The 26,383-nt window shown below is 39.1% G+C and overlaps 1 protein-coding gene across 1 annotated transcript in view; it reads right to left on the bottom strand.

Moving 5' to 3' along the window:
- Positions 1-4,628: 4,628 nt before the first annotated feature.
- The window catches only part of LHPP (phospholysine phosphohistidine inorganic pyrophosphate phosphatase), a 161,001-nt gene continuing 139,246 nt past the window's right edge, over positions 4,629-26,383 (bottom strand). Inside the window, exon 7 of the mRNA XM_070752532.1 lies at positions 4,629-5,041. Coding sequence (XP_070608633.1) covers positions 4,945-5,041 — 97 coding nt within the window. The 3' untranslated portion in view covers positions 4,629-4,944. The remainder of the gene's footprint in view (positions 5,042-26,383) is intronic.

Consider the following 26,383-nt stretch of genomic DNA (forward strand, 5'->3'; position numbering starts at 1 on the left):
GAGAGGTGGCTTTAAGCCGATGGATATGCCTTTGTGCCTGATCCTGAGACAACTTTTTCTCCCATGTCAGGTAAAATCCTTAAGGCAGTGATAGTGAACCTTTTTTTCCTTAGATGCCAAGAATGCGTGCGCGTACTATCGCACATGCGCGAGTGCCCACCCCCATAATTCAATGCCCTGGGAGGGCGAAAACAGCTTCCCCCACCCCACCCTCTGGAGGCTGGAAACGGCCTGTTTCCCAACTTCTGGTGGGCCCAGTAAGCTTGTGTTTCACCCTCCACAGGCTCCAAAGTTTTTACCTGTAGCCCGGGGAGATAAAAACGCCTTCTCCCATCCTCCCGGGGGCTCTCTGGAAGCCAAAAATGCCCTCCCAGAGCCTCTGTACGAGCCAAAAATCAGCTGGCCGGCACACACATGCACATTGGAGCTAAGCTAGGACAATGGCTTATGTGCCAGCAGATATAGCTCCGCGTGTCACTTGTGGCACCCGTGCCATAGATTTGCCATCACTGCCTTAAGGAATCTTATGTCTGAAAACCGAACAAATATGCAACTGCACAGGTGATCTCACATACAGGTGGTCCTCGACTTATAACAGTTCATTTAGTGACCAAAGTTACGGCACTGAAAATAGTGACCTATGACCATTTTTTACACTTATGACCACCGGGGCAACCCCCATTGTCACGTAATTGATATTTTAATGCTTGACAAGTGCTTCATATTTATGACGGTTGCAGTGTCCCAATTTAACGGCAGCCCCAATTAGTTGAACCACACCCAACCACAGGTGAAACTCCCTTATCTCCTGAAGTATTTCCGCAGCTGCTCTTTCCTAGTCATTGCCCTGCGGCTGCGTACATCAATGAATGCTTCTTCATCTGAGTCCAGCGAAGATGAGGAGGATGAATTGCTCCCTAATTGGCTGTCTGCCATGACCCCTTCTGAGGATCCCATTTAACAGTCACTCCCTGCTTCCGACGCTTCACTGTCCAAAGCAGTTGGCAGTAAAACAGGCCTCTGACACTAGGAAGATTCACCCACATCCACCCCCAGTCCTTGGGGCAGGAGCTGGCCCAGAGCCAACCACAACTAACTTGACAACCAAAGTCAATGGGGAATCCAGATTCCCAATTGTGTTACTAACTTAACAACTGCAGTGATTCATTTTAACAAATGTAGCAAGAAAAATCATAAAATGTGGGAAAACATATTTCTCTCTCACTGAGCAACCTACATTTTGGGCTCAATTGCAGTCATAAATCGAGGACTATCTGCAGAAATTGGGTGTAGTTTCTACAGTATAGACATCTAAAGTGTGAATGTGATTACAAATGCAGACCATGACTTCAAATACTTGATTTAAACTCCATTGAATAACATCTGGCCATTTCCAATAAATTCCAATAAGCTTGACATCAATCATATCAATATAACTAGTGTTTGTTTTATCTTTTCTTGAGATAACAATTTATTAATTAGTTTATTTATGCACAAATTTATATAACTACCGACATACATGGGCGGAATACATTAAAAATCTCGAGTTAAGTATTCATAATTTAAGCCCACTTTAACATTATATATTGGAATACAATCCTACAATTAAACTGATTGGGAAAGGCAGATGTTCCTATCCTAATCTGTATCTGAATGTTCTTCCTGAAAACGCACTTGTGTGTTGTGCAATGTTATGTAATATGTCCGTACAAATATTCCAAGCCACTTTTCTTTTTAGTCTTAAATTGCTCAATGCCAAGAAGTGCCGAGAGAGAGAGAGAGAGAGAGAGAGAGAGAGAGGATACAATTAAATTTTTTTTAATTCAATGCAACAATTCTCAGACTATTTTATTCTTTATTCTGTATTTCAAGCTGACTTTGTGCAATACCAGTGTCTTGAAACACAAGAAACTCAACATTAGCTCTTACTTGGCAGCTGACCAACAGAAAGGTGTTCTTCATACGCAAGTCTATTTAAAGAAAAAATTATGAGTAAAACAATGTAATTAGACAAAAACAGCCCACCCATAGGAGCCAATGTTACTTGCAAGATATAAAATTAGCAGAGAGGTACATATTTCTCATGATGGAAGTCACAGAACTCACATCCACGGAATGGTATATAAAGGTAGTCCTCGAGCTACAAATGTAATGGAGCCTGCCCAGTCCATTTGTTAACTGAGGATTCATGAGAGTGAATCTCATACCTTGGATGAGATCACTCCTTCCTTTTGCCCAAGCATTGGCTAATCAAATGTGTGGTTCGTTAAGTGCACCTGAGGTATTTCAGAGTGGAAGATGCCCAGAAGGGGGGGGGGGCTTAGTGATGGAACAGGCCACCAGCTTAAGGTCTCCCTGACCCACTGAAATAACTAATGCTCCCCACAATTGCTTTCCTCACAACCTGTCACATCAAGTCACTAGATCTAGCAAGCTGTCCCCTCTCCAGCCTCTCAGCCTTGTGCTCCTCCACAGCTCCATATTGGTCCATGCAGGCCTTGCCCACCACTTTGACAGCCAAAATGGAACTTCAGAAGGGCAGGCTTGCCCCTCCGACACTCTGTCACTCTATTTTGGCCTGCGCAGGCCTCACCCGGCACTTTGCTGACCAAAATGGAGCATCAAAGGGATGGGCCTGCCATTCCAAAGCTCTTGTTTGGGCTGGCAAAATGCAGGGTGAATGTTGCCGAGCCTCTGCGGTTGTTCTTAAGGGCAAACAACTGCCATGGTGTTGCAAGATTCATAGTTTTGGGACTTGTTCATAAACATTAGGGGGGGCTTATCACTTTGAACCTTCGCTAAGAGTTCGCTTGTAACCCAGGGATTACCTGTTCCCAAAATAGTGATGAGCTCTTTAATTTGGATTTCATCAGGTCACAATAACTGAAGGTCAAGTATTTTTGAAACTATCCAGGTACAGTCCAGATTACTGGGGAAAAAACTGTCTAAGTCATTTTTTTCAGTGCTGTTGTAACTTTGAGTGGTCACTAAATGAATGGTTCTAAGTCGGGGACTACCTGTAAGAATTTTTAATTTTCAAAGGAGAAATGTAATATATAAATGTAATATGAAGACAGCACTCACCATACGTGGATCTTTCAATCCAGTTTTGAAACTAAAGTAAGTGAATCAAATGCTGGTTTAATATTTCAGGAAGACTGCTTCTATCTTAAAACCATCTCTGCATTATGCTTATGTAATTTATTCATCTTCTTGTTAAAACAGATTAAAAGAAAACAAAATTGCTTCAGGGACTGGGAGTGTGGAAAGTTTTGTTTTGATGCTACAGGATGCCATCCACAGAACACTGGAAAATCAGCTTCTGTTGAAAACCTGGAAGATCTGTCCCGCCCCAGACAAAGAAGAAGGAAACATTTGGGCCAGCTGTAGTGTCGACGCTGATCAACTCTCTGACTGTTGTATAAACATCTGACTATATTCCTTAGCATGAACCTTTCTTTCTTCCTACTAAATAGGTGGTAACAATAAAAATGAAAAATTATTTCAAAGATGTGATCTTGTGTCTTCTGCACAAAACTCTTTAGGATCTGCAGTGATTGCTTTCTGTAGGGTAGGGGTGTCAAACTCAAGGCCCGTGGGCCAGATCCAAACCGGGGATTGTTGTGGTTAGCTCTGGCCCTGCTCCTGCCCCAAGGACTGTGGATGTGGGGGAGACAACCACATGCTGCAGGCCTGTTTTGCCCCCAGTGGAATCTGCTGATGAAGGCTCCTCTGACCAAGAAGACATGAGTGACAGGGAGTAGGAGAGTGTGGCAGACAGCTCAGAAGGAGATCAATTATCTAGCTCCTCCTTGGATTCAGAACAAGAGTTAATGATACAGCCACGCATGTGGAGAGCGATGCATAGGCAACAACAATTGAGAGATTATTTTCAAAGAAAATGAGGCCACCTGTGGTTGGGTGGGGCTGTGGTAATTAGTGAGGCTGCTATAAATAGCAGCCTGTGGGTTTGGCCATTGTGGAGGATTATCTGATCGTTGTGTTTCGTGACTGCTTTACTGACTTTGACTTTTTGTGTGCTGATTTTTCCCCGCTTTGAAACTAAACCAGAGCAAAGTGTGTTTCACTTTGTGAAAGAAGGACTGTGAATTGCCTCACAGCTGCAAGCTAAGTATCAGAACTGATAAGGGGCTTGTACAAATTATCAGTTTGTTTGGAGACGAGTGCTCTTTGCTATACCAAAAGAGGGCTTGGTTTAAGTGAATTTTCATTATAAAGAACATTGTTTTGAATTTTCAAACGTGTGAGTGTCTGAAATTTGTACCTGTGAATTTTTGGGAGGATTCTACCAGAGAGCCAGACAGAACAGGGTTGCATGTGGCCCTCCTAAGTTCTGTTGTCACTGGCAGAAGGTTGCAGGAAGCTGTCACACCCAAAAACGGAGCTCGGGAGCCCGTTTTCACTGCCAGAGCGTTTGGACCATCCCAGGCGCCCCCAACACAAATGATGAGCTGGCCATGGCTACCCTGGCCACGCCCACACCAACCCCCTGAGGTCAAACACAACCTTGATTCGGCTCTAAGTGAAATCGAGTTTGACACCCCTCCGGTAGGGTTCTTTTTGCAAGAAATAAGACAATAATAAAAAATGCCCAAGACAAAAAGCAGTTCCCATGGCACAGAGATTTATTCAGTTTTATGTTAGAGTAGCCCCAAATCAGACAAACAAGATTCAAATGATTCCTAGAGCACAGTAACAAGGATGCATTTAACTTTATTTTTGTTTTTATTGTGGTTAATATATCACTTTAGCTGGACACAATAATAAATTAAACTAGAATGTTGAGGGCATGTTTGTGGTACTGTAAGTTGCTTTGCAATTAGTCCATAAACAATGGAGGAAGGCTTGAACATTGCTAGAAGTGTGCAGCTATGCCAAAGATCTTACGTTAACATCTGCCTAGAGTGGACTCCTGTAGCATTTTTATTTATGCAAATACTTGAGAATTATATCAACAGCTTCTGCCAGATTATTCACATAAAGATCGGCTTTGACTTCTGGATGCTGCTCATCACAAGGTCTGCAAAGGGGATAAAAGCACAAAACAGAGAGAGGGTGAATTGGGGCATGCAAACAATTGCAAGTTACACAATTTCATTTTCCACAGAATCTAATTTCCTTGTGCTATTTCACACGGTGCCTTCTGTCTCTTTTAGCCGTGAGTCAATGTTTAAACAAAGATGTAATGAACATGGCCCACAGCAAATTTTGCACTTTATCTCTTCCCCACTCCCACCCCAGCATTGTGATGTGTTTGTCCATGCACTTGATTATTGTAGGGGTTGCTTGTACAGGCATGGTTTTGAGCAGGATTAGGCAAATTTTAGGCCTGAATTCTTTTTTTTTTTTTGCAATCCTTGGAAACACTTCCAAACACACCACCCACAAGTTGGCAGCGCAAACCCTAAAAATCTGTAATGGGCTTTTCCTATCATTCTTAGGCAATAAACCACAAACATTGATCAAAGAATCCCTGCAATTCCTACATGAAAATATTTTATATTTAAACTGTAAAACCCACAGTCTATAAAATCAGGCCATCATTCATCTTAATAGGAGTTAAATAGGAGTCCTACCCCCGCTGTGTCATCACTATCACGTTCCTTCTTACCAAAATCAATAAACCATGGACCATATCTACAAATGGACTGTTTTGTCCTGTACAAAGGAGACTCTAATTAATTCTATCCACTAAGTTGTTATTTATGTAATTTTATGTTAAGTAAGTTAATTTACCTACTTAACCAAAGCAAATTTAAGGTTTTGAACAAGTTGTTCAATACCAGTGATGAAGTTACAAAAACAAACACTTATTCCCCTTAATACAGTCATACCTCGTCTTACGAACCTAATTGGTTCCAGGGGGAGGTTCGTAAGACGAAAGGTTCGTAAGACGAAAAATTGTTTCCCATAGGAAACAATGTAAAGTCAATTAATCCGTGCAACCAAAAAAAACCCCCGCAAAAAAACCGCTGCCTCCCGGCTGTCACCTTTTAAAACAGCCTGGGGGCTTCTCAGCGACCTCCACAATGCCGAAGCCAAACCCGAACTTCCAGGTTCGGCGTTCGGGAGGCCGCCGAGAAGCCCCCAGGCTGTTTTAAAAGGTGAGAGCCGGGCGGCGGGGCTTCCCAGCAGTCTCCGAACGCCGAACGCGGAAGTTCGGGTTTGGCGTTCGGCTTCGGGAAGCTGCTGGGAAGCCGCCCGGCTGTTTTAAAAGGTCACAGCCGGGCTGGGGGGCTTCCCAGCAACCTCCCGAACCCCAAACTTTTGCCGAACTTCCGGGTTCGGGGTTCGGGAGGTTGCTGGGAAGCCGCGCGGCTGTTTTAAAAGGTGACAGCTGGGCTGGGGGGCTTTCCAGCAACCTCCTGAACCCCGAACCCGGAAGTTCGGCAAAAGTTTGGGGTTCGGGAGGTTGCTGGGAAGCCCCCCAGCCCGGCTGTGACCTTTTAAAACAGCCGGGCGGCTTCCCAGCAGCTTCCCGAAGCCGAACGCCAAACCCGAACTTCCGCATTCGGCGTTCGGAGACTGCTGGGAAGCCGCCCGGCTGTTTTAAAAGGTCGCAGCCGGGCTGGGGGGCTTCCCAGCAGCCTCCTGAACCGAACCCGGGGTTCAGAAAAATTTTGCCTCTTCTTACGAACTTTTTTCGAGTTACAAACCGGCGTTCAGGAGGCTGCTGGGAAGCCCCGCCGCCCGGCTGTCACCTTTTAAAACAGACGGGGGGCTTCCCAGCAGCCTCCCGAACGCTGGTTCGTAACTCGAAAAAAGTTCGTAAGAAGAGGCAAAATTTTTCTGAACCCCGGGTTCGTATCACGAGTTGTTCGTAAGACGAGGGGTTCATATCTTGAGGTACCACTGTACTTAGGAAATTAAAGGAGGACCCCACTTCTACTCATATTATAATTATTGAATGGGTCATGCAGAGAAACTTGTCTAATGCTCCCTTTAGTAATTACACTAAATCACTTGTTGTTAAGCACTGCAAAACGGTGATTAATTTCACATATTTATTTGTAACATCTTGGCACCAGAGCTAGTCCCATAGTCCCGTATAACACGATTTATTAAATACATTACATTAAACATTCAAATTGGCTACCATTTTGTTCTAAATACTTCCCGATTCCTTTAACTCATGACCTACGAAGTAACATTTCCTCTAATGTGAATTCTAATGGGAATGTTTTCTTTACATTATCCACTGCAGTGGTTTTCAACCTTTCTAATGCCATGACCCCTTAATACAGTTCCTCATGTGGTGGTGACCCCCAATTATAAGTCCAGCGCCAATTCTCCCAACAGAGCTTTAAGATGATTGGCAGGAAGGTCAGAGGGACACCCATACTGTAAACGCTTGATTGGTCAGATTGTAAAAAAATGTTCCAAGGTGCCAGAACAGAAGCTTTAGTTCCTAATATCATGGGAAATTTGTCTTTCCCCATGGTCTTAGGTGACCCCTGTGAAATGGCCGTTCGACCCCCAAAGGGGTGCCGACCCCCAGGTTGAGGACCACTGATCTATTGGCTTATGGAATCTGACTTTTGATACATTTTATATATTTTGGCAGATTTGACTGCAGCAGCAGTCTTTAATTAACTTCTTTTTGGAATGACTCAAGGTAATACCTTGAGGTGATATTTTGAAATGAAGGTGATATCTTGAGATATCTTAAGACCATATTAAGAAATCATCTTGGTTCTGTGGACTTCCAAGACAGGAATCACAGTCAGTGCAGCTTCAGTCACTCATTTTATTTTCATTCAACCAGTTTAAAACTCAAGGTTTTATTTACTTCTCAACAGGTGAAGCTAAAGCTACCAATAACTGATTTGCAGGATTCAACACATGCTTGTCGGAACAAATCATATATTTGATTTGGCTTCCAGGGAGCTTTCCCTTTTGATAATTCACTGAGAACTTGTCTTTGTTTCTCAAATGGATGAAAGTTCTCATTAATACTGTTTGGACTCACTCTTCACTGGTAGTCCATTGATGAAACTTCTCAAATTTGCCACACAGTCAGGGCATGAGATTAACTTTCTTTTCCTGTTTATTCAGAGAATTTAACTTTTGTAAAAACCACCACAATATAGAAGAATTTAAAAACAGCTACCAGAATTCAATAGCATAATGAAATGTTCAAGTAGTGATAGTCATTAGCAATAATTTAAAAAACCCAAAATATTAAAATGATTAAATTTTACTTAATATAAGATTGTTTGTTTTTGCATTGCTGCCTGTTGTCACATGGTGACTCAAGTCACTGTACAAGAAGATAAAATCATATAAAACAATAAAACTAATAAAAGAGACAATCATATATAATAAAATAATCCCCCAACCTCACCTGGTGACAACAGATCAAATGCGCCATTTAATGGGCCTCATCCCACTCTGCGTTCCCCAGGCCCATTGTCAGAATCAAGTCTTCCAGAAGAAGGCCAGAGTAGGGGCCATTCCAATATCTGGGGGAATGATGTTCCAGAGAGAGGGAGCCACCATGGAGAAGGCCCTTCTTCTGGGCCCCACCTAGAGCAGTGATGGTGAACCTTTTGGGCATCGAGGGCCGAAAAGGGAGTGCATGATTGCTGGGGCCACAAACCCAGAAGATGGGCTGGCTAGGGCATGGGCACACCAAAAAAACCAACAACTTCTGGTTTCCAGTGCACTAATCAGTCTTCCAGTTACTGGTGAGCATATGCACATGACAAAAGAAATGCTTTACCCTGCAGATAACTGATTTAAAAGCACTTAGGTTTTTAAAACTTAAAATCAGCCTCTCAAATTAAGGCTATGAAAAGGCTTGTAACTAGTGCTAGATTTTCAATATAGAATTGATGGAGTTACAGTGTTCCCTCGATTTTCGCGGGGGTTACGTTCCAAGACCTGCGAAAATCGATTTTCCGCGAAGTAGCGATGCGGAAGTAAAAACACCATCTGCACATGCGCACCCTTTTTCCATGGCCGCGCAAGGGCTTGAAGTTGGAGGCGGGGAGCGACGAAAGTGCGGAGGCTGGCAAAGATTGTTTTTAATGTCGGCCACCCACCCAGCGCCTCCGGCCTCCTCGCCGCTACCCCCGCCCACCCGATTCGCCCCTCTCACCGGCTTTCTTGGGGCACGAGTCCTCCTGCAGCAGCGCTGGCAGCTACGGCTTCTCGGCCTCCTCATTTGGCCGCTGGCCGCTCTGAGTGCTTTGAGAATGCCCGCCCCACCCCTCTTGTAGTCCCTTGGCTGAGAGCGCTTTCGTCCCAGCTGTCAGCGAGGGGGGCTGCAGGAGGCGGGACAGGCTTTCTCGCAGAGAGCAACAGACAGAGCGAGATGGAGAGGAGACAGAAAGAGCAAGAGGGGGGAGAGTGGAAGGTAGAGAGAGAGAGAGAGAAATGATAGAAAAAAGGGGAGGAAAAAAGAGAAATGAGAAAATGATTGAAGCAGAGAATGACAGGAAAGAGAGAGAGAAGTGACTCTTGACTCATTCATTCATTCTTCTATGTCACTCAGTCCCAACACTTTTAACCCATAAATTACCATCTCCCATCCCCTTAATTACCATTTCCCCTTCCCATTACTGTACCTCTACCTGTACATTGAATAAGACACTTAGTCATCCTGAGTTATAAATGATAATTATTTATTTACATTTTGGGGGGGGGGGGTTATTTGCAAAAAATATTAGCATAACTAGGATAACTCGGGATCTTCTTCTATCACCATTTCATCGGGCACTTCTACAATGGACGCTGAAGGTGATGGTGTGACAGACCTCTTGGTTTTCGTGACAAACATAGTTATGGGCAGTTGTTGGCGCAGTTTTTTTTTCTGGGCTAACATGGCTCTGTATGGTGCAATGGTGTTGTCAAGGGAGGCCTTAAAGTGTATAGAGCGAGTCATGTTGGGATCCCAAAGTTCCACCATGCATTGGAGATGTGCAGCAGCTCTGTGCACTTCTGCAAGCTGCTCAAGCGTTAGGCCAACATCTTCTTCTTCCTCAGCTTGTTCAGCTTCCTCTTCTTCATCTTCTTCACTCACTGACCTGGTCAGCTCCTCCAGATCTTTGTCTGTCAGCGGTAGGCCATGCTCATCAAGCAAACCATTGACTTCATCTGGTGTCATGTCAACGAAGCCTTCTCCACCCAGTGCCTGTGCCAGCTTCACAGATTTCTGGATTGCAGCATGTTGAATTTCTTCGGGAGCAAATCCCTTGTAATCATGCATCACTTCTGGCCACAATTTCTTCCAGCAGGCATTCATTGTCTGTGACTTCATATCCATTAAGGCATTCTGAATGTTCTTCAGACACGATGCGATCATGTACTGACGCCAGTAGCCCTTCAATGTGAAGTTTTCATCAGCGTCCATTGCTTCCACGAGGCTTCCAAGGGAATTGCGCGTGTACAGTGCCTTAAATGCGCGGATAACACCTTGATCCATCGGCTGGATAAGCGATGTGGTGTTTGGTGGCAAGAATTCGACTTGTACCCCAGCATGTTCATGTGCCAGGTCATCATGGTCTCCAGCATTGTCCATTAGGAGAAGCACTTTGAAATTGAGTCCTTTGCCAGCCAAATAATCCTTCACCTGTGGGATGAAGCACTGATGAAACCAGTCCCGCGTGAGGGCTTTTGTAATCCATGCTTTAGGATTATGCATCCAGTACACTGGCAATGCATTCTTATTTCTGTTCTTGAGGGCTCTTGGATTTTGTGACTTATAAATTAGCCCTGGCTTCATCAAAAAGCCTGCTGCATTTCCACACATGATCAAAGTTACCCCCCGGACGGAATTTGCGCATGCGTCTATCCAGATAGACGCACCGAAAGAAAGCTCCCTCATGTGAAGGAGGAAAAGTGAAAGTTAACCCCCGACAACCCTCTCTAGCTTGGTGAATTGTGGATTGAGAGGAAGCGGATTGAACGGAGTTGTTGAAAACTTTATAAAAAAGAGTTAAAAGAAGAAGCAATTCACAGTTCTAAATGTGAGTAGGGGGAAAAGTGAGAACAAAGGAAAAGATGGCGTCTACTTTGGAGCTGGAAGGAAAGATGGATTCATTGCTAACGGCATTTGCCAATATGGGACAATTACTCCAAGATATGAAAAGGAGATAGCTGGGGTGGCTGACTTGAAAGAGCAGACCAATACACAAGATCAAAGAATTGGGAAGCTGGAGGAGGGAAAGACTCACCAGGAACTCCGCATAATTAACTTAGAGGACAGACAATGAAGACCTAATCTCCGCCTGAGGGGGTTCCCAAAAGATTTTGCAGAGAGTAAACATCTTATTTACGCAATTTACCGATGGTTCAGTGAAAATAATGTTAAATGTGACCCAGGTGAATTTGAAGGAGCGCACTGGGCTTTTGGATCTCGGAATCAAGGAGATCAAAAAGATATTATCGTAAAGTTTAATTCGGAAAGGAGGGCGGCAGAAATATTCAGAGAGCTAAAGCAGATTTCAAACTTACGTTACAAGGCCATTCCAATACGCGTTTTAAAAGATTTGTCTGCAGATACCCTCAAGGTGAGAAATCAGATGAGAGAAGTTACTTCCCAACTTTATGAAAATGGAATCAGGTTCTCATGGCGTTATCCTGCTACAGTAATTGTTTTTAAAGACTCCAAAGTTTTCCAGGCGAGATCTCTGAAGGAGGGAAAGAAACTGCTTCAACAGCTGGAGATTGATTTGGAGGGAAGTTCCCAGGCATCGGCATCGAAAAGCCAGCCAGAAGTAGGAGACGTGGATGCGAGACATGGAAGAAAGGAGGAGGATTTGTTTATGCTTCAACCGATTCATGCAGTAGAACAAAGCAAGGAGGAAAAAATTGCAGCTCTGCAAAAGGAACTGGAATTTCTCCAGGAGAAAAGAGAAGAGCCAAGAGTTACGCGCCAGAAGAAGAAATAATGTACTGAACTGAGCTGAGTTGCTAATATGGTATTATGGTTTTCAACTAATTAACCTCTTCTTTGTGTATTTTTCTTTTTTTCTCGCTAACCAATAAGGGGAAAAGAGGGAAGGAGGGGGGAATCTTTTGATATGGTATTAAATGGGGAGAGACGGGGGAGCTTTCTAGTGGAACGCAAATCCAGGGGTGGGGATTCATGGTAATTAATAAGCATTTTTCCGGTAGACTCTGTGTTGCAGGAGAGGGAAATGTATTTAAAATTATGTAAATGGGTGAGACAGTGTTATTGTCGTTGAATGTAAATGGTCTTTCATCACAGAAAAAACGTTATAGAATCATGAAGCTAGCTAGGGACAGTAAAGCTGATATTTTATTTTTATCAGAAACTCATAAAGGAAGGGAAAAAACAGATAAATTAATTACAAATGGCGAATGGCAACAGGTTTATGAGTCGAGAGGGACGGCAAAATCCAGAGGAGTCGCCATCTTGATCAACAGAAGATTGTTATTTCAATTAACTAATATTAAAAGAGACAAAGACGGTAGAATGCTATTTATTAAGGGGAAAATAAATAATAAGCTAGTAACTTTAGCAGTAATTTATGCCCCCAATGTAAATGCAAAACAATTTATAATGAATGTAAAGCGTAAACTAGATAATTTTGCGGAAGGCACAGTGATTTTAGCAGGTGATTTCAATGGAGATTTTGGCCAATCAGCAATGGCAGACGTAAGTTTGGTGATGACGTATGACGTCATCGGGCGGGAAAAACCGTGGTATAGAAAAAAAACCGCGGACTATTTTTTAATTAATATTTTTTTAAAACCGTGGTATAGCCGTTTCGCGAAGATTGAACCCGCAAAAATCGAGGGATCACTGTATACTATGTCCAGTTTGGCAAACCCACTACTGTTCTTTGAGTAAACAAAAATATATAATTGTAAAAGTGGACCCTTCCTCTTTTTAGCCACTCACTCTGCCCAAGGCCACATGAGTAATGGACTATAACAGCTTGCTTATCTCTTTGATCTGCTGAGTGTGGTACTGAAAACCACTTGGCTCTAATTTGATACTTTTTCTATTCTTTCTAATCCTACTTTGTTCTGTTTTTAAATCTGTAATTTCTGCAAGAAGGGATTGATTCACTTATGATATTTGTAAGGTATATTTTCAGATGAGGAATAGTATATAGTATAGTATACAGTATTCCTTTAATGCAGAAAACTAAATATTTCAGTGTATGCATTATATGCCCATCATTTTTTGAGTTTGTACACTGTAATTATAAGCAGTGCTATCTTTCTTTATTAAAGCAGTAACTTCAGCGTTAGGGCATTGTAGCAGATAATCATATCCTAATATCTTATAACCTTGAGCTTAGAAATTTTTATTATTGTTGATACATCAGACCATCTGGTAATCTATTGTTTATTTTGCGGTTTCCTTTGTAGAACTCAAAAATAAAGTCTAATGTTCAAAGGAATGTATTTTCTTTCCTTTTCACACATGAGTATTTAGTGAGATGCCAGAATCTATGAGCAAATGCTTCTTATGCTAATGAATTTCATTTTTTAATAGACAAGAAAATATTGCTAACATATGGTAAGTTTTATTTCACAGCAGGAGAAATTCAAACTTTGACGCTGATTTTGAAAATATTTTATATTTTCCCAATAAAAATTTCAAATTGTATTTTTTTTTACAATTAATTTGGAGCATATGTAAGGCGCACACATTTTTCTATAGTCATCTTAGCTGAAGAGGAAATTTAATATAGAAATGAAAAAATAATATTTCAATTTACTGTATTTTTCAGAGCATAAGATGCACTGGAGTATAAGACCTTAGTTTTTTGGGAGGAAAATAGAGAAAGGAATCTGCTTACCAGGTATCCATCTGGCTAATGTCCTTAGCCAGCACATTATTTTATCCCCTGGTTAGGGTTTTAAAAAAACTTTATTTGGAGACAGTAACAATGAAAGAGCTTGCAAGCTAGTAAGAGCTGGGAATATCATTAATGCCTGGAAAGAAACATTTGGAGCAAGTAGAACAATGGAAAAAACCCTGAAAAGACTTAGGGCTTGGAAAATATTATTTGCAGAGAGTAACAATGAAAGAGCTTGCAAGCTGGTAAGAGCCGGGAACATTGTTAGTACCTGGTTAGGGCTGGAAAGGAACTTATTCGGAGCAAGTTAGACCAATGAAAAAAACCTTGGAAAGTCTTAGGGCTTGCAGACTCTCTGCAAACATTCTTTGCAGAGAGTAACAATGAAAGAGCTTGCAAGCCGATAAGAGCTGGGAACATTGTTAGAACCTGGTTAGGGCTGGAAAGAAACATTCAGAGCAAGCAGAGAATACCAAAAAAACCACAAACAAACCCTACAAAGACAGGGTTTGGAAAATATTCTTCACAGAGAGTAACAATGAAAGAGCCTGCAAACTTGTAAGAGTTGGGAACATCATTAGTACCTGGTTAGGGCTGGAAAGAAACTCATTCAGAGCAAGTTAGAGCAATGAAAAAAAATCTGCAAAGACTTAGAGCTTGGAAAACATTATTCACAGAGACAAACAATGAAAGAGCCTGCAAGGTAAGAGCTGGAAAGATTGTTAGCAGCTAGGGCAGAAAAAAAAAGCTACATTGAGTGTAAGTTGCACCCAAATCATCAGCCTCTAAGGTGAATTTTATATTCCAAAAAGTACGGTAATAAGCTATTAAGGATGTTGGCTATTTAATTAAAGTGTATTATAGGAATATGGACTTTCAAGAGAGTATTAATAAGACACAGAATTTATTTATTTATTTATTTGTTTTTAGTTTATTTTGCAGTGAAAGTTTTCTAGCCAAATCAATGAATTGGTTTAATAATTATTTAGCATACTGTGGGAATGTTTAGGTTGGAAATACAAGAAGAATTTTGCACATCATTATTATTATTATTATTATTATTATTATTATTATTATTATTTATTAGACTTGTATGCCGCCCTTCTCCGAAGACTCGGGGTGGCTAGGAACATTACAAAATGAAAAGTTACATGCTGGTATGCATTTGGCTAATGTGGACAAGTACAATTCTTTAATTCACTGTTAGAAGATTTTGGAATATTGTGACATTTATGTGATCCAGACATTACTATTACTATTATTATTATTATTATTATTATTATTATTATTATTATTATTATTTATTACATTTATATGCCGCCCATCTCCGAAGACTCAGGGCAGTTTACAACATATAAAAACAGTATATATTGAGATATGATTAATTAAAATTAAAATTAAGAATTACATTTAAAAAACTATGCCTATTAGCATACACACATGTCCATTCAAACAAGCCATTGGCTAGGGGGCAGAATCTAATGACCCCCAGCGTGGCAGCATAAATGAGTCTTTAGACTCTTATGGAAGGTGGGGAGGGTGGGGACAACGCAAATCTCTTGGGGGAGTCGATTCCAGAGGGCTGGGGCTCCCACAGAGAAGGCTCTTTCCCTGGGTCTTGCCAAGTGACATTGTCTAGTTGATGGGACCTGGAGAAGACTGACTCTGTGGAACCTAACCGGCCGCTGGGATTCATGTGGCAGGAGGCGGTCCCGTAAGTAATCTGGTACCATGCCATGGAGGGCTTTATATCTGCAGCAAGCCAGGATTTTCTCAAAATGATGGGAAAGTGTGCCATAGCATCACAATGCAAATTATACTCATTACATACTGTAAAATATGAAATGTATTTGAATATAAGTAGTTCGGATTGGCAGTTAGGCTGTTGGTTTGAACTCTGAGCCTGGCAATTTGATTGCAAATGTTTCATCACCATTCTAGGACACATCATCAGTGTACTTTGAATTGTAATTGTCTGTTAGAAAACAACAGCCAGCCAATCAAAAAGTCTCAAGTCAGACCATGAGTCAGAAGTAGCCAAACAAACATCAATACAGTGGAACCCCGACATAAGAGCTGCTCTACTTAAGAGCAACTCGAGATAAGAGCTGGGAGGGGAGAGATATTTTTGTTCTACTTACAAGCCCAAATTCGAGATACAAGCGCCAAGGAGCTGTCTCCTGAAGCCAAACGCTAACTTCCGCGTTCGGCTTCAGGAGACAGCTGCGAAGCGGCGCGCGTGTTTTAAAAGGTTGCAGCCGGCCTGGGGGGCTCGGGGGGGGTGCTTGCAGCTTTCTTTCTTGCTCTTTTTCTTTCTCTCTTTTACCTTTCCTTCCTCTATTTCTTCTTTTCTTTCTCCTTCCCACCTTCTTCCCTCCCTCCCTCCCTTCACTCATTCCTCTCTTACTCTCCCCTTTCATAAGTTTCCTTGCTTCCTTCCTCTGTTTCTGTCCCTTCCCTCTTTCCTTCCTTCCTTCCTACCCTCCGTCCATTCATTCACCCATTCCTCTCTTGATCGCTTAAAGCCGGTCCCTGGTGCAAAAAGGGTTGGGGACCTCTGTCCTACAGGATTGGGTGGCAGAGAAGTTGAACATATGTAAATTTAAAAGTTTAAGAAAGTTTACAAGTTAAGTGAAAGAAACTTCATTATTCATTTATATGTACATGTACATTTCTTCATTAAAAACATGTCTTTCTGCATAATTTAGACTAACTTTGTGAGTTTTTTGAGGGCTGGAACCAATTAAAATTATTTACATTAATTCCTATGGGGAAAAGTCGTTCGAGATAAGAGCTGCTCGACTTAAGAGCCCAGGTCCGGAACGAATTAAACTCGTATCTCGAGGTACCACTGTACTAATTTACATCACATAAAAAGGTATTTATAGGCCAGCGCTCTGATAGATAAGCACAATTAAAAGCGCACTGACGATGTCTCCTTGAATAGTGATGAAACGTTTACAACCAAGTGGTCAAGCTCGGAGCTCACACCAACAGTCCATACTGTAAAGTATCATAACGCATGATTCTTCTTTTGCTCATCTGCCCATAATGTGGTTAGCTGAAGAAAAGCTAACTCTTGTTTTTAACATCCCTTAGCAATTTTTTTAACATCCCTAAGCAATTACATTTATCAATTATTAATTTAAATAGCAGAACTGTGCCTTGTGGTTGATGGCATTCAAGATTTGTTTACCCAAAATGCTGGATCACTGATATAGGTAATTTTCATTGACCATTCAAAGTTACAACAGCACTGGAAAAAAGTGACGGAGGACCATTTTTCACACTTACAACTGTTGTAGCATAGTCACGTGATCAAAATTCAGATAGTAAGAAACTGACTTGTATTTATGACAATTGGCGTATCCAAGGATCATGTGATCATCATTTGTGACCTTCTGACAAGAAAATCAATGAGGAAGCCAGATTCACCTAATAATTGTGATACTAACTTAACAACTGCAGGGATTCACTTAACAACTGTGGCAAGAAAAGTCGTCAAATGGGATAAAACTCATTTAAGAAATGTCTCACATAGCAACAGAAATGTTGGGCTCAATTGTGATCTTAAATTGAGGACTCCCTGTAATTCAGTTGATTTTCTAAAATATTCTTTTCTACACAAAAACCAACCATTCCCTTCCCAATCTAATGTTTCTCAGATGTGTTGGTTCCAACTCCTGTGCATCCCGCCCAGATTGATCAATGCCTATATTGAAATAGTGGAAGCTAAAGTCCAACTCATGTGGATTGAAGGATGCCTTCTGCCGCACGAATCCCAGCGACCAGTTAGGTCCCACAGAGTTGGCCTTCTCCGGGTCCCGTCAACTAAACAATGTCGTTTGGTGGGACCCAGGGGAAGAGCCTTCTCTGTGGTGGCCCTGACCCTTTGGAACCAACTCCCCCCAGATATCAGAGTTGCCCCCACCCTCCTAGCCTTTCGTAAGCTCCTTAAAACCCACCTCTGTCATCAGGCATGGGGGAATTGACTTTTTCCCTCCCCCTAGGCTTATAAAATTTATGCATGGTACGCTAGTATGTATGATTGGTTTTAAATTGGGGTTTTTTAAATTAACTTAAATATTAGATTTGTTTTACATTGTATTGTTATTGCTGTGAGCCGTCCCGAGTCTGCGGAGAGGGGCGGCATACAAATCTGATTAATAAATAAATAAATAATAAATGTTTCCCCTATCCTAAATTTAGAGGGATAAAATCGAGATAGAATATACTTACATTACACTTGTTGAAGTCAACCAGGTGCTATGTCTTGAAACAACTAGCACCCAAAAGCTAACTGGCAGGGTATTCAAAAGTTATTAATGAAAATATTGAAGACTTTTGTCTTGAAGCGTTGTTCTCTATTATGCAAAGTTTCTTTGCATAATAGAGAACAATGGAGGGCAGCAAGTAAAGATAATCCTAAAAAATTATTGCAAATTTGTCTTTATCAACTCTCACTTTTTAATAGCAGAAACTTATTTTGGGGGGAAATTTCAATGTAATCTTTTAAAAAATAATATATAATTGTATTTATTATTAGTTATATTACTTAAGCAGAATTTGTATCTTAAAAACAAGATACTTGAAATAAATTAAATAAAAATCAATAAAATTTTAAGTATATTGTATCTCTCTAAAGAAAGTTCCATCCTATATTCTACCTTGGAGCCAAGATTTAAGCATACACTTCCCCTAATATCCTAATATAAAATCAATCAATATTTTAAGCTGGGCTGATATCCCCCAATTCATTCTGTAGGTTGGACAAAAACAAATTTAAATGAATATAAATATGCGTACACACATACAGAGACTCTATACTGATGAAAGATGTAAAGGGATATACTGCAACAAAACACGCACAGTATTCACATACTGTGCTAAGCCCCCTACAGCTTTGGTCTAATGTGAACTATGGCTTACTGTGACGTGGGAACTCAGACAATGACTTTGTTCACATCTCATGCTAAGCAACCATGCCCACTCTGACTAATTGATTCCACTTCCTAATATGCCTGAATAACAAGTGATCAGTCCTTGATTCTCTTAATCTAGCCTCAGGTACAAATATAGGGCTCAGGAGTTGCCTGCGCAGAAGACAATGTTATATAAAGCCATGTTTTGGTTTGTTTTTAAAGTTTAAATAGTTTTGTTCTTTGACTTTCACAGACATTAGCTGCAGCCACCCACTATTTTTTCATGGCTAGGTAGGGTTGTATTATTTCTTCAGGGCCAAGAATCAAGTTATTTTAAATGGAACATTTTGTTTTACTCTACATTTCAGCTTAATTTAAAGCACCTAAATCATGAAAGGACCCTGCTATTTATTTCTTTTATTTGATACAAATTATGTGTTCTCTTTTAATTTCTAAATACTGTTCTGCCAAAAGCAGAGGTGCAATGTACTATATTTAAAAAGACAACTAAATTCAGCTAATGAAATTGTTCCCGGCACATTTAATAAGGAGTGAGTGAGTAAAATAAAGTCAGTAGTGTGCATCATGTAAAAGCTCATCATGTTAATGTTATTTATCATGGACAGACCAGATAACTGACCATAGATTATATTTTCCTTCACTGCACAGGAAGGGACCAAGCCTTAATAGGAATAAGCAAACCCTGGCATAACGCAGGAATAACGCTAGGAAAAAGAAGACTGCACATAACCACGAAAGTAAAATAATTATTTCCATAAATAAATAGGTAAATTGAATAATGTCAGGAAACACCAGTCTTATGCTTGTGTTTCCTGCTACTACTTTTTCCAGTAAGTCTGCATGCTGATAAAGTAATAGAGATGGCCAAGGAGATTTACCTTAGTAAATAAGTTTGCATTTTGTTACAGAAACCTCATGCTTTTTTCTCCTCTTCAATATCCTTGATGCTTGTAGATCATAGGTTGACACTGTAAAATACTGCATGTGCAAACCAATGATGCTGGGAAGATTTGGCAGGAAGCATTAAAGAGAAAATTAGAGAGAACTGACTTGTAACCTTGTTCCAAGTCCTTTGTTGTGGCTCACAATTGTCAGATGACTATTAACAATACGACTAAATAATTAACAGTTTGGCTCCATCATATTCCTGACGAAAGAGAAGAAAGCTAACAAAGTGAAGATAAAGATCACTAGGATGTCAACTTTGGTGTGCAGAAAATGGAAGCATAGTATTATTTTTTTCAAAAGCTATTCTGTTGCCCTGGAGCAAAGCCAGTTTCCTACAGCAACTACAATTTTCCATTATTCCAAAGCAATCCCATGTGCTACAGAATAAATACATACAACTTCATAGTGCAAAAAACAAGTTATCAAATTATTTTTCTTTATCATATTAGCATTGTTACTTAAGGTACAGGTCTATGCTTCCATTATTATTGGGAAAATCCCATTAAATTTCATAGGATAAGAGCATATACGGAATAGAAATGAATAAAAATAGTGGAAGCCTTCTGTTTTATGATAGTATTTAGGTTTCTAGTTTTTTAAATGCTTTTCCTTTGCTGCTTAATTAAATTTCAGGGGTTTAATAAAAATGAAGTTTCACAGTAGTGTTTCTCAGCCTTCGTGTGAATTTAGCTCTCAGAATTTCCTAGCCAGTATTGAGCTAGGGAATTCTGGGAGCTGAAGTCGACTCCACACATCTCAACGTTGCCAAGGTTTAGAATCATTTTTGTAGAGTAAAGTAGAATCTAGTGCTAGAATGCTGGAGTTTTGTTAGTGAGAGTAAATCACTGCAGATAATTTACATTCCACAATACAGTTCAAAATACAAATATGTACAGTTAAGAAAGAGAAACGATAAACAAAACAAAAAAATACTGTGGAAGAGAAAATAAGTTTGAAAGAACTCATACTGTGAAAATGATCACCGGCTGTGCAACTAATTGAAAACCAGGAACATTTTTATAATCTACTTTTTCAACCACTTCTGGCCCGTAGGTATTTACTGGTCACAGTTTTTTAAAAAAATCCCCACTTCCTGTAATTGGTCAATAACATAGCGGTCACCTGAAAACTCCAGCAAAGAAAATGAACCGTCCGAACCACGAGGAGCATCTAGACGTGGACTCTCCATGGACGCTTGGATCACCCAGGCCGTGGAACTTGCCGCACTATGCATGGAGTGGGCTGTGTTCCCCCCCGGCTTGGGCATAGAAGAAAGCTCGTATGCCTTAGTGATCTTACTGTCTATTCAATGGCCAATAGTCGTGGAGGAGATCTTCAGACCCAATGACTGTGGCATGAAGGCCACCCTCTTATGGATATGGCACATTCTGTCAATGTATATATGCAAGACTCTGCGGACGTCCAGAGTATGCCATAGTCTAGTGATGGCAAACCTTTTTTTCCTCAGGTGCCAAAAGAGCGTGTGGGCAGACTATCGTGCATGCACAAGTTCCCACACCCATAATTCAATGCCTGCGGAAGGCGAAAACAGTTTCCCCTGGCCCTCCGGATGCCATCTGAAGGCCGGAAACGGCCTGTTCCCCAATTTCTGGTGGGCCGAGTAGGCCAGTGTTTCACCCTCCCTGGGCTCTAAAGGCTTCCTTGGAGCTGAGGGGGAGGGGTTAAAAATGGCCTCTTCCATCCTCTGGAGGTTCTCTGGAAGCCAAAAATGCCCTCCCAGAGCCTCTGTGCGAGCCAAAAATCAGCTGGCCGGCACACACATGCACGTTGGAGCTGAGCTAAGGCAACAGCGTGCCACCTGTGGCACCCGTGCCATAGGTTCACCATCACTGCCATAGTCTCTCCAAAGGATGGGTCGGGCTTGAGCAGGAAGGGAGAACCAAATAGTCAGTCCAGTCTGAGGACCGAGTCTAAACTGGGTCTCAGTCCTCATTCTTTAAAAAAAAAAATTTTTTTTTAATTGAATTTTTTAAAAAGACAAACAAAGACTTATAACACTAAACATTTAAGGAGCTACCATTGCTCCGCTTGTCGTAGAAGTCTATCTAGTACAGAAATATAAAAAATCCTAACTGTAATCAGATCTAAGCAGAAATACCACACATGTAAGTTACATTCTTGTTAAATTCAACTCTATATTTTTAATGTTAAACTTATTAATTAAATTTCTTTATGTTTCAAAAAAAATATTCTATACTTATACAAAAAGAAAAAAAAAGAGAAAAAGTTTATTAGTAATACTATTTACCATTTCATTCTATATTAAAATTAATTATTAATACCATTTTTAAAATTCCACCAATCATATACTTTGTCCCATATCTTATAATATTCTGTTTCAGTTTGATTATTTAAACGTTTAGTCATCATATCTAGTTCTGCACATTCTATAATTTTTTTAAATACTTCAGTATCTTTTGGTATTGTTTTTTCTTTCCATTTCTGTGCAAATACAATTCGGGCCGCAGCCAATATATGTATTATTAAATAATAAGTTTCTTTTTTATACTTTATATTTGAAATACCCAATAAAAAAAATTCAGGAGATTTTTTTATCTTCTCCTTTGTTATTTCATTTATCTAATTCTCTACTTTGTTCCAAAATATTTTTGTCTCAGAACATGTCCACCACGCATGATAATATGTACCGATTTCTTTTTTACATTTCCAACAAATAGGCGATACAGACGGAAACATTTTAGAAATTCTATATGGTGGAAGGTGCCATCTGTAGAACATCTTGATTTGATTTTCTTTAAAGGAAATTGATTTTGTTATTTTCCAATTATACATCCATATTTTTTCCCATGTATCTAAATCTATCTCTTTGCCTAAATTTTTGCACCAACTGATCATATTGTCTTTCAATATCCAACCTATCGTCCTGTAATTTATTAAATATTTATACACATTTCCAATTGTTTTTGAATGATTTTGAAATAATAATTTACTCAATACATTATTTTCTTTTCTAAAAATATAAGTCTTTACATCTGTTTGATATCTGGAACTAATCTGCATATATTGCCACCAATCTAAGTCAATACCTAAATCATATAGTTCTTGTTTTGTTCTTAATTTAAATTGATCGTTTAACAAATCCCTATATTTCCACATCTTACTTTTTTCTTTAAGGTTCGGGTGTGTAATAGCTTCAATAGGTGATACCCATTCCGGCATTACTAAAAAATGGTTTTTCTTTATTTCATTCCATACCTCTATCAATGCCTTCCTAATAATATTATTTCTAAAGTACGAATGTGTTTTTAATTTATCATACCATATAAGTGCATGCCAACCAACCATCAAGTCATGACCTTCTAGGTTAAGTATCCTTTGGTTTTCTAAGGTCAACCATTCTTTTATCCATGTCAAGGCGGTGGCGTGATAATATAATTTCCAATTTGGGAGGCCTAAGCCTCCTCGTTCCTTACGATCCTGTAATGAATTTTGTTTTATTCTTGATTTTTTACCTTGCCAGATAAATTTTTTTATTATCCTATTTAATTCAACAAAAAAATTCAGTCCTTGGTTTATTGGAATAACTTGAAAAAGAAACAAAATTTTAGGAAGGATATTCATTTTAATTGTTGAGATTCTTCCTACCAATGATAGTTGTAGATTACTCCATGTTTCTAAATCAGTTTTAACTTGGCTTAATAATTTGAAATAATTATCATTTTTCAAAGATACAGCTTTAGGGGTCATCCATATCCCTAAATATTTCACTTTTTTTGTAATTTTCATATTTGATAAATTTTCTAAATACCTTCTTTGTGTTTCAGTCATATTTTTTGTTAATACCTGCGTCTTTTCTTTATTTATTTTCAATCCGGCAACTTTCCCATATTCTTCAATTAAGTTTATTAAGTTTAAAATAGATTCTATTGGATCCTCCAGAATAAACGCCACGTCATCTGCAAATGCTTGTGTTTTATAAATTTCTTTTTTTATCTTCAGTCCTTTTATTTCCTTATCTGCTCTTATTTTTATCAACAATACTTATAATGTTAGGATAAATAATAGTGGCGATATTGGACAACCTTGTCTTACTCCTCGTTGTATATCTAGTTTTTCGGTTTGTTCACCATTTATTATAATTTTAGCTGTTTGTTCAGAGTATATAGCATCTATTATGTTAAAAAACTTTGTACCTACCTCCATCTTATTTAGCTGTATTTTCATAAAGTTCCAATCTACATTATCAAATGCCTTTTTCGCATCCAAAAATATAAGCGCCATTTGCTTTTCTGGATGTTGCTCATAATATTCTAATATATTTACTATTATTCTTAAGTTATTTTTAATTTGTCTTCCTGGTAAAAAACCATTTTGATCACTGTGTATCATATTGTTTATAATGCTTTTTAGTCTATTAGCAAATATTGATATGAAAATTTTATAATCTACGTTTAATAGTGAAATAGGTCTATAGTTTTAAATTTTTTCCTTTTCTGTGTCAGCTTTATGTATTAAAGTTATTAAAGTTTCTGACCAAGTTTTTGGTAATTTACCTTCTACCAATATTTGGTTATACTGTATGTCTCAAGCATATTTGAAAAAAGTATTTCTATCTCCAATTTATAAAATTCCGCTGGTATTGCATCCGTGCCAGTTGCTTTGTTGTTTTTTTGATTTTTTATAAATTGTTTTAATTCCATGTCTGTAATAGGTTTATTCAATCTTTGCTGTTGTGCCTCAGTTAATATTGGTAAATCTATTTTTTCCAAATATTTAAAGATTAAATCCTCACTTATTTCTTCTTTCTTATATAATTGTTTATAAAATTCCAATACTATTTCCTTTTTATCTTCTGTTCTATGTTTTATTGTACCTTTTGAATCTGTCAACTTTTTTATAATTCTATTTTCTTTCTCCTTTCTTAGTTTATATGCCAACCATCTTCCAGGTTTATTCACATGTTCAAAATATTCATGTTTTGCTCTTTTTATCTTTTCTACAATTGGTTCTTGTTCTATTAATCTCAATTTATGTCTTATTAATTCTCTCTGATTTTTTAGCTTGTCATCCTTATCTTTTTTTCAGTCCTCATTCTAAGTGGGCGCAAACAATCCATCCTGATTGTCCACCCATGATGGAGAATAAGATTCTAGTTCCAATATTAAAAAGTTTCACATTAAGCAGGTCTTCCAACTCTAATCTGCTTCTTTTGTGCATTAGGCATCTTAATTGTATCAATGTCTGTCAAATATTACAATAGCTCTCCTTGATGCATCTCTGCTTTATAAACACCTCTGGCGTTCAAGATGAAATAAGGAGGCAGGAAATAGACAATGCATTAGCTAATCTACTGTCAAACGTGTAGTCTAGAAACCCTTGTATACTGATTTTAATTGTAGGTTGCACCAGTTTCTAAACGCTTCCGGTCTCTTCTCAGGATATCAGAGATCGGACTCAAAGCCCTGAATAGGAAGGAGCTTTGGAGAACATGACAGTTGAGTACACATTGCTTCTGCTGTTGGTATTTATATTTTTACTCATCAAATCTGTTTGCTACCTATCTTACCAGAGTTTACATCATATCATCACTTTCTGGAAATATAAGAGAGAAGAATTCTAGACAGTCATAGCCTAATTATGGAATATCATCCCCCGCCCTCTCTCTTTCTCTCTCTGTCCCTCCCTCCACATACAGAGTATAAAAATATATGAACATAGGTATATTGAGCAGCCACGTGAAGGTAAGCATCAACAAAGCATGATAACAAAGCATATGTTATTCTCTTGCAAATATATTGTCTCAAGCAGCTATGCTGAGACAAACACATACAATCTCATATTCCTGAAAAAGTAAAACAATAACCATAATAATCATATTAATAACCATATTATAACCTGGCAAGTTTCTAGAAGAATTAACAATGGCATGTTTTTTGCAGGAGCACCTTATCTAACAGATTTTAGCTACCTATAAAATAACTATTCTTTTTCTATATCCAGCATTTTCAGAGGATTGATTTTGGGGGGGGAAATTGTATACATTATACCAGGGTTTACCTGCTGCTTCAATCATATGTCTAAGAAGCAAATTTTTTTGGTAATTTTTAATTTTTTTTCTCCACATCAAAAACATACATATCATCACATATACCTTAATATGCATATATTATCGCTTAAAAACTATAATACAATAATTCCAATTTTTTTTTGTTATTGAATCTACCGGTATCTCAATTTTCTCTCTCTCCACTCCCCTCTTTCTATCTCAGGTGGCACTACCATCTCTAATACCTGCTTTCTTGTACCTTTTCGGCCCTTTCCTACTACCATCTCCTCCGCCTTTGCTACCTCCCCTTCTATTCTCTCTCCTTCTCTCCTACTTCTTCTTACACCTCCTAAATCCTTCCCTGAGTGGATAATTCTAATTACAAAAAAGTATTTTTTATTATTTTTCTCCCCATTACAAACACACATAACCAGTCATATACTTAAGAAGGAAATTTTCAGTTTTCCCACTTCTTTGAGGTAATATACTACCTTATACACGTAATTTTCACTGAGATCAATGCTATAAAATTTACTTTTATATAATTATACAGTGATAATCTAACTATCATATTAAATTAAGTTTTTCTTTATAAATATCTACTTGCTATTTGCCCTGCATTTATGAACTACTTCAAAGAAATTCTACAGTTTGTAGAAGCA

This window comes from Erythrolamprus reginae, chromosome 5, assembly GCF_031021105.1.
Source record: "Erythrolamprus reginae isolate rEryReg1 chromosome 5, rEryReg1.hap1, whole genome shotgun sequence".
Taxonomy (NCBI): Eukaryota; Metazoa; Chordata; class Lepidosauria; order Squamata; family Dipsadidae; genus Erythrolamprus; species Erythrolamprus reginae.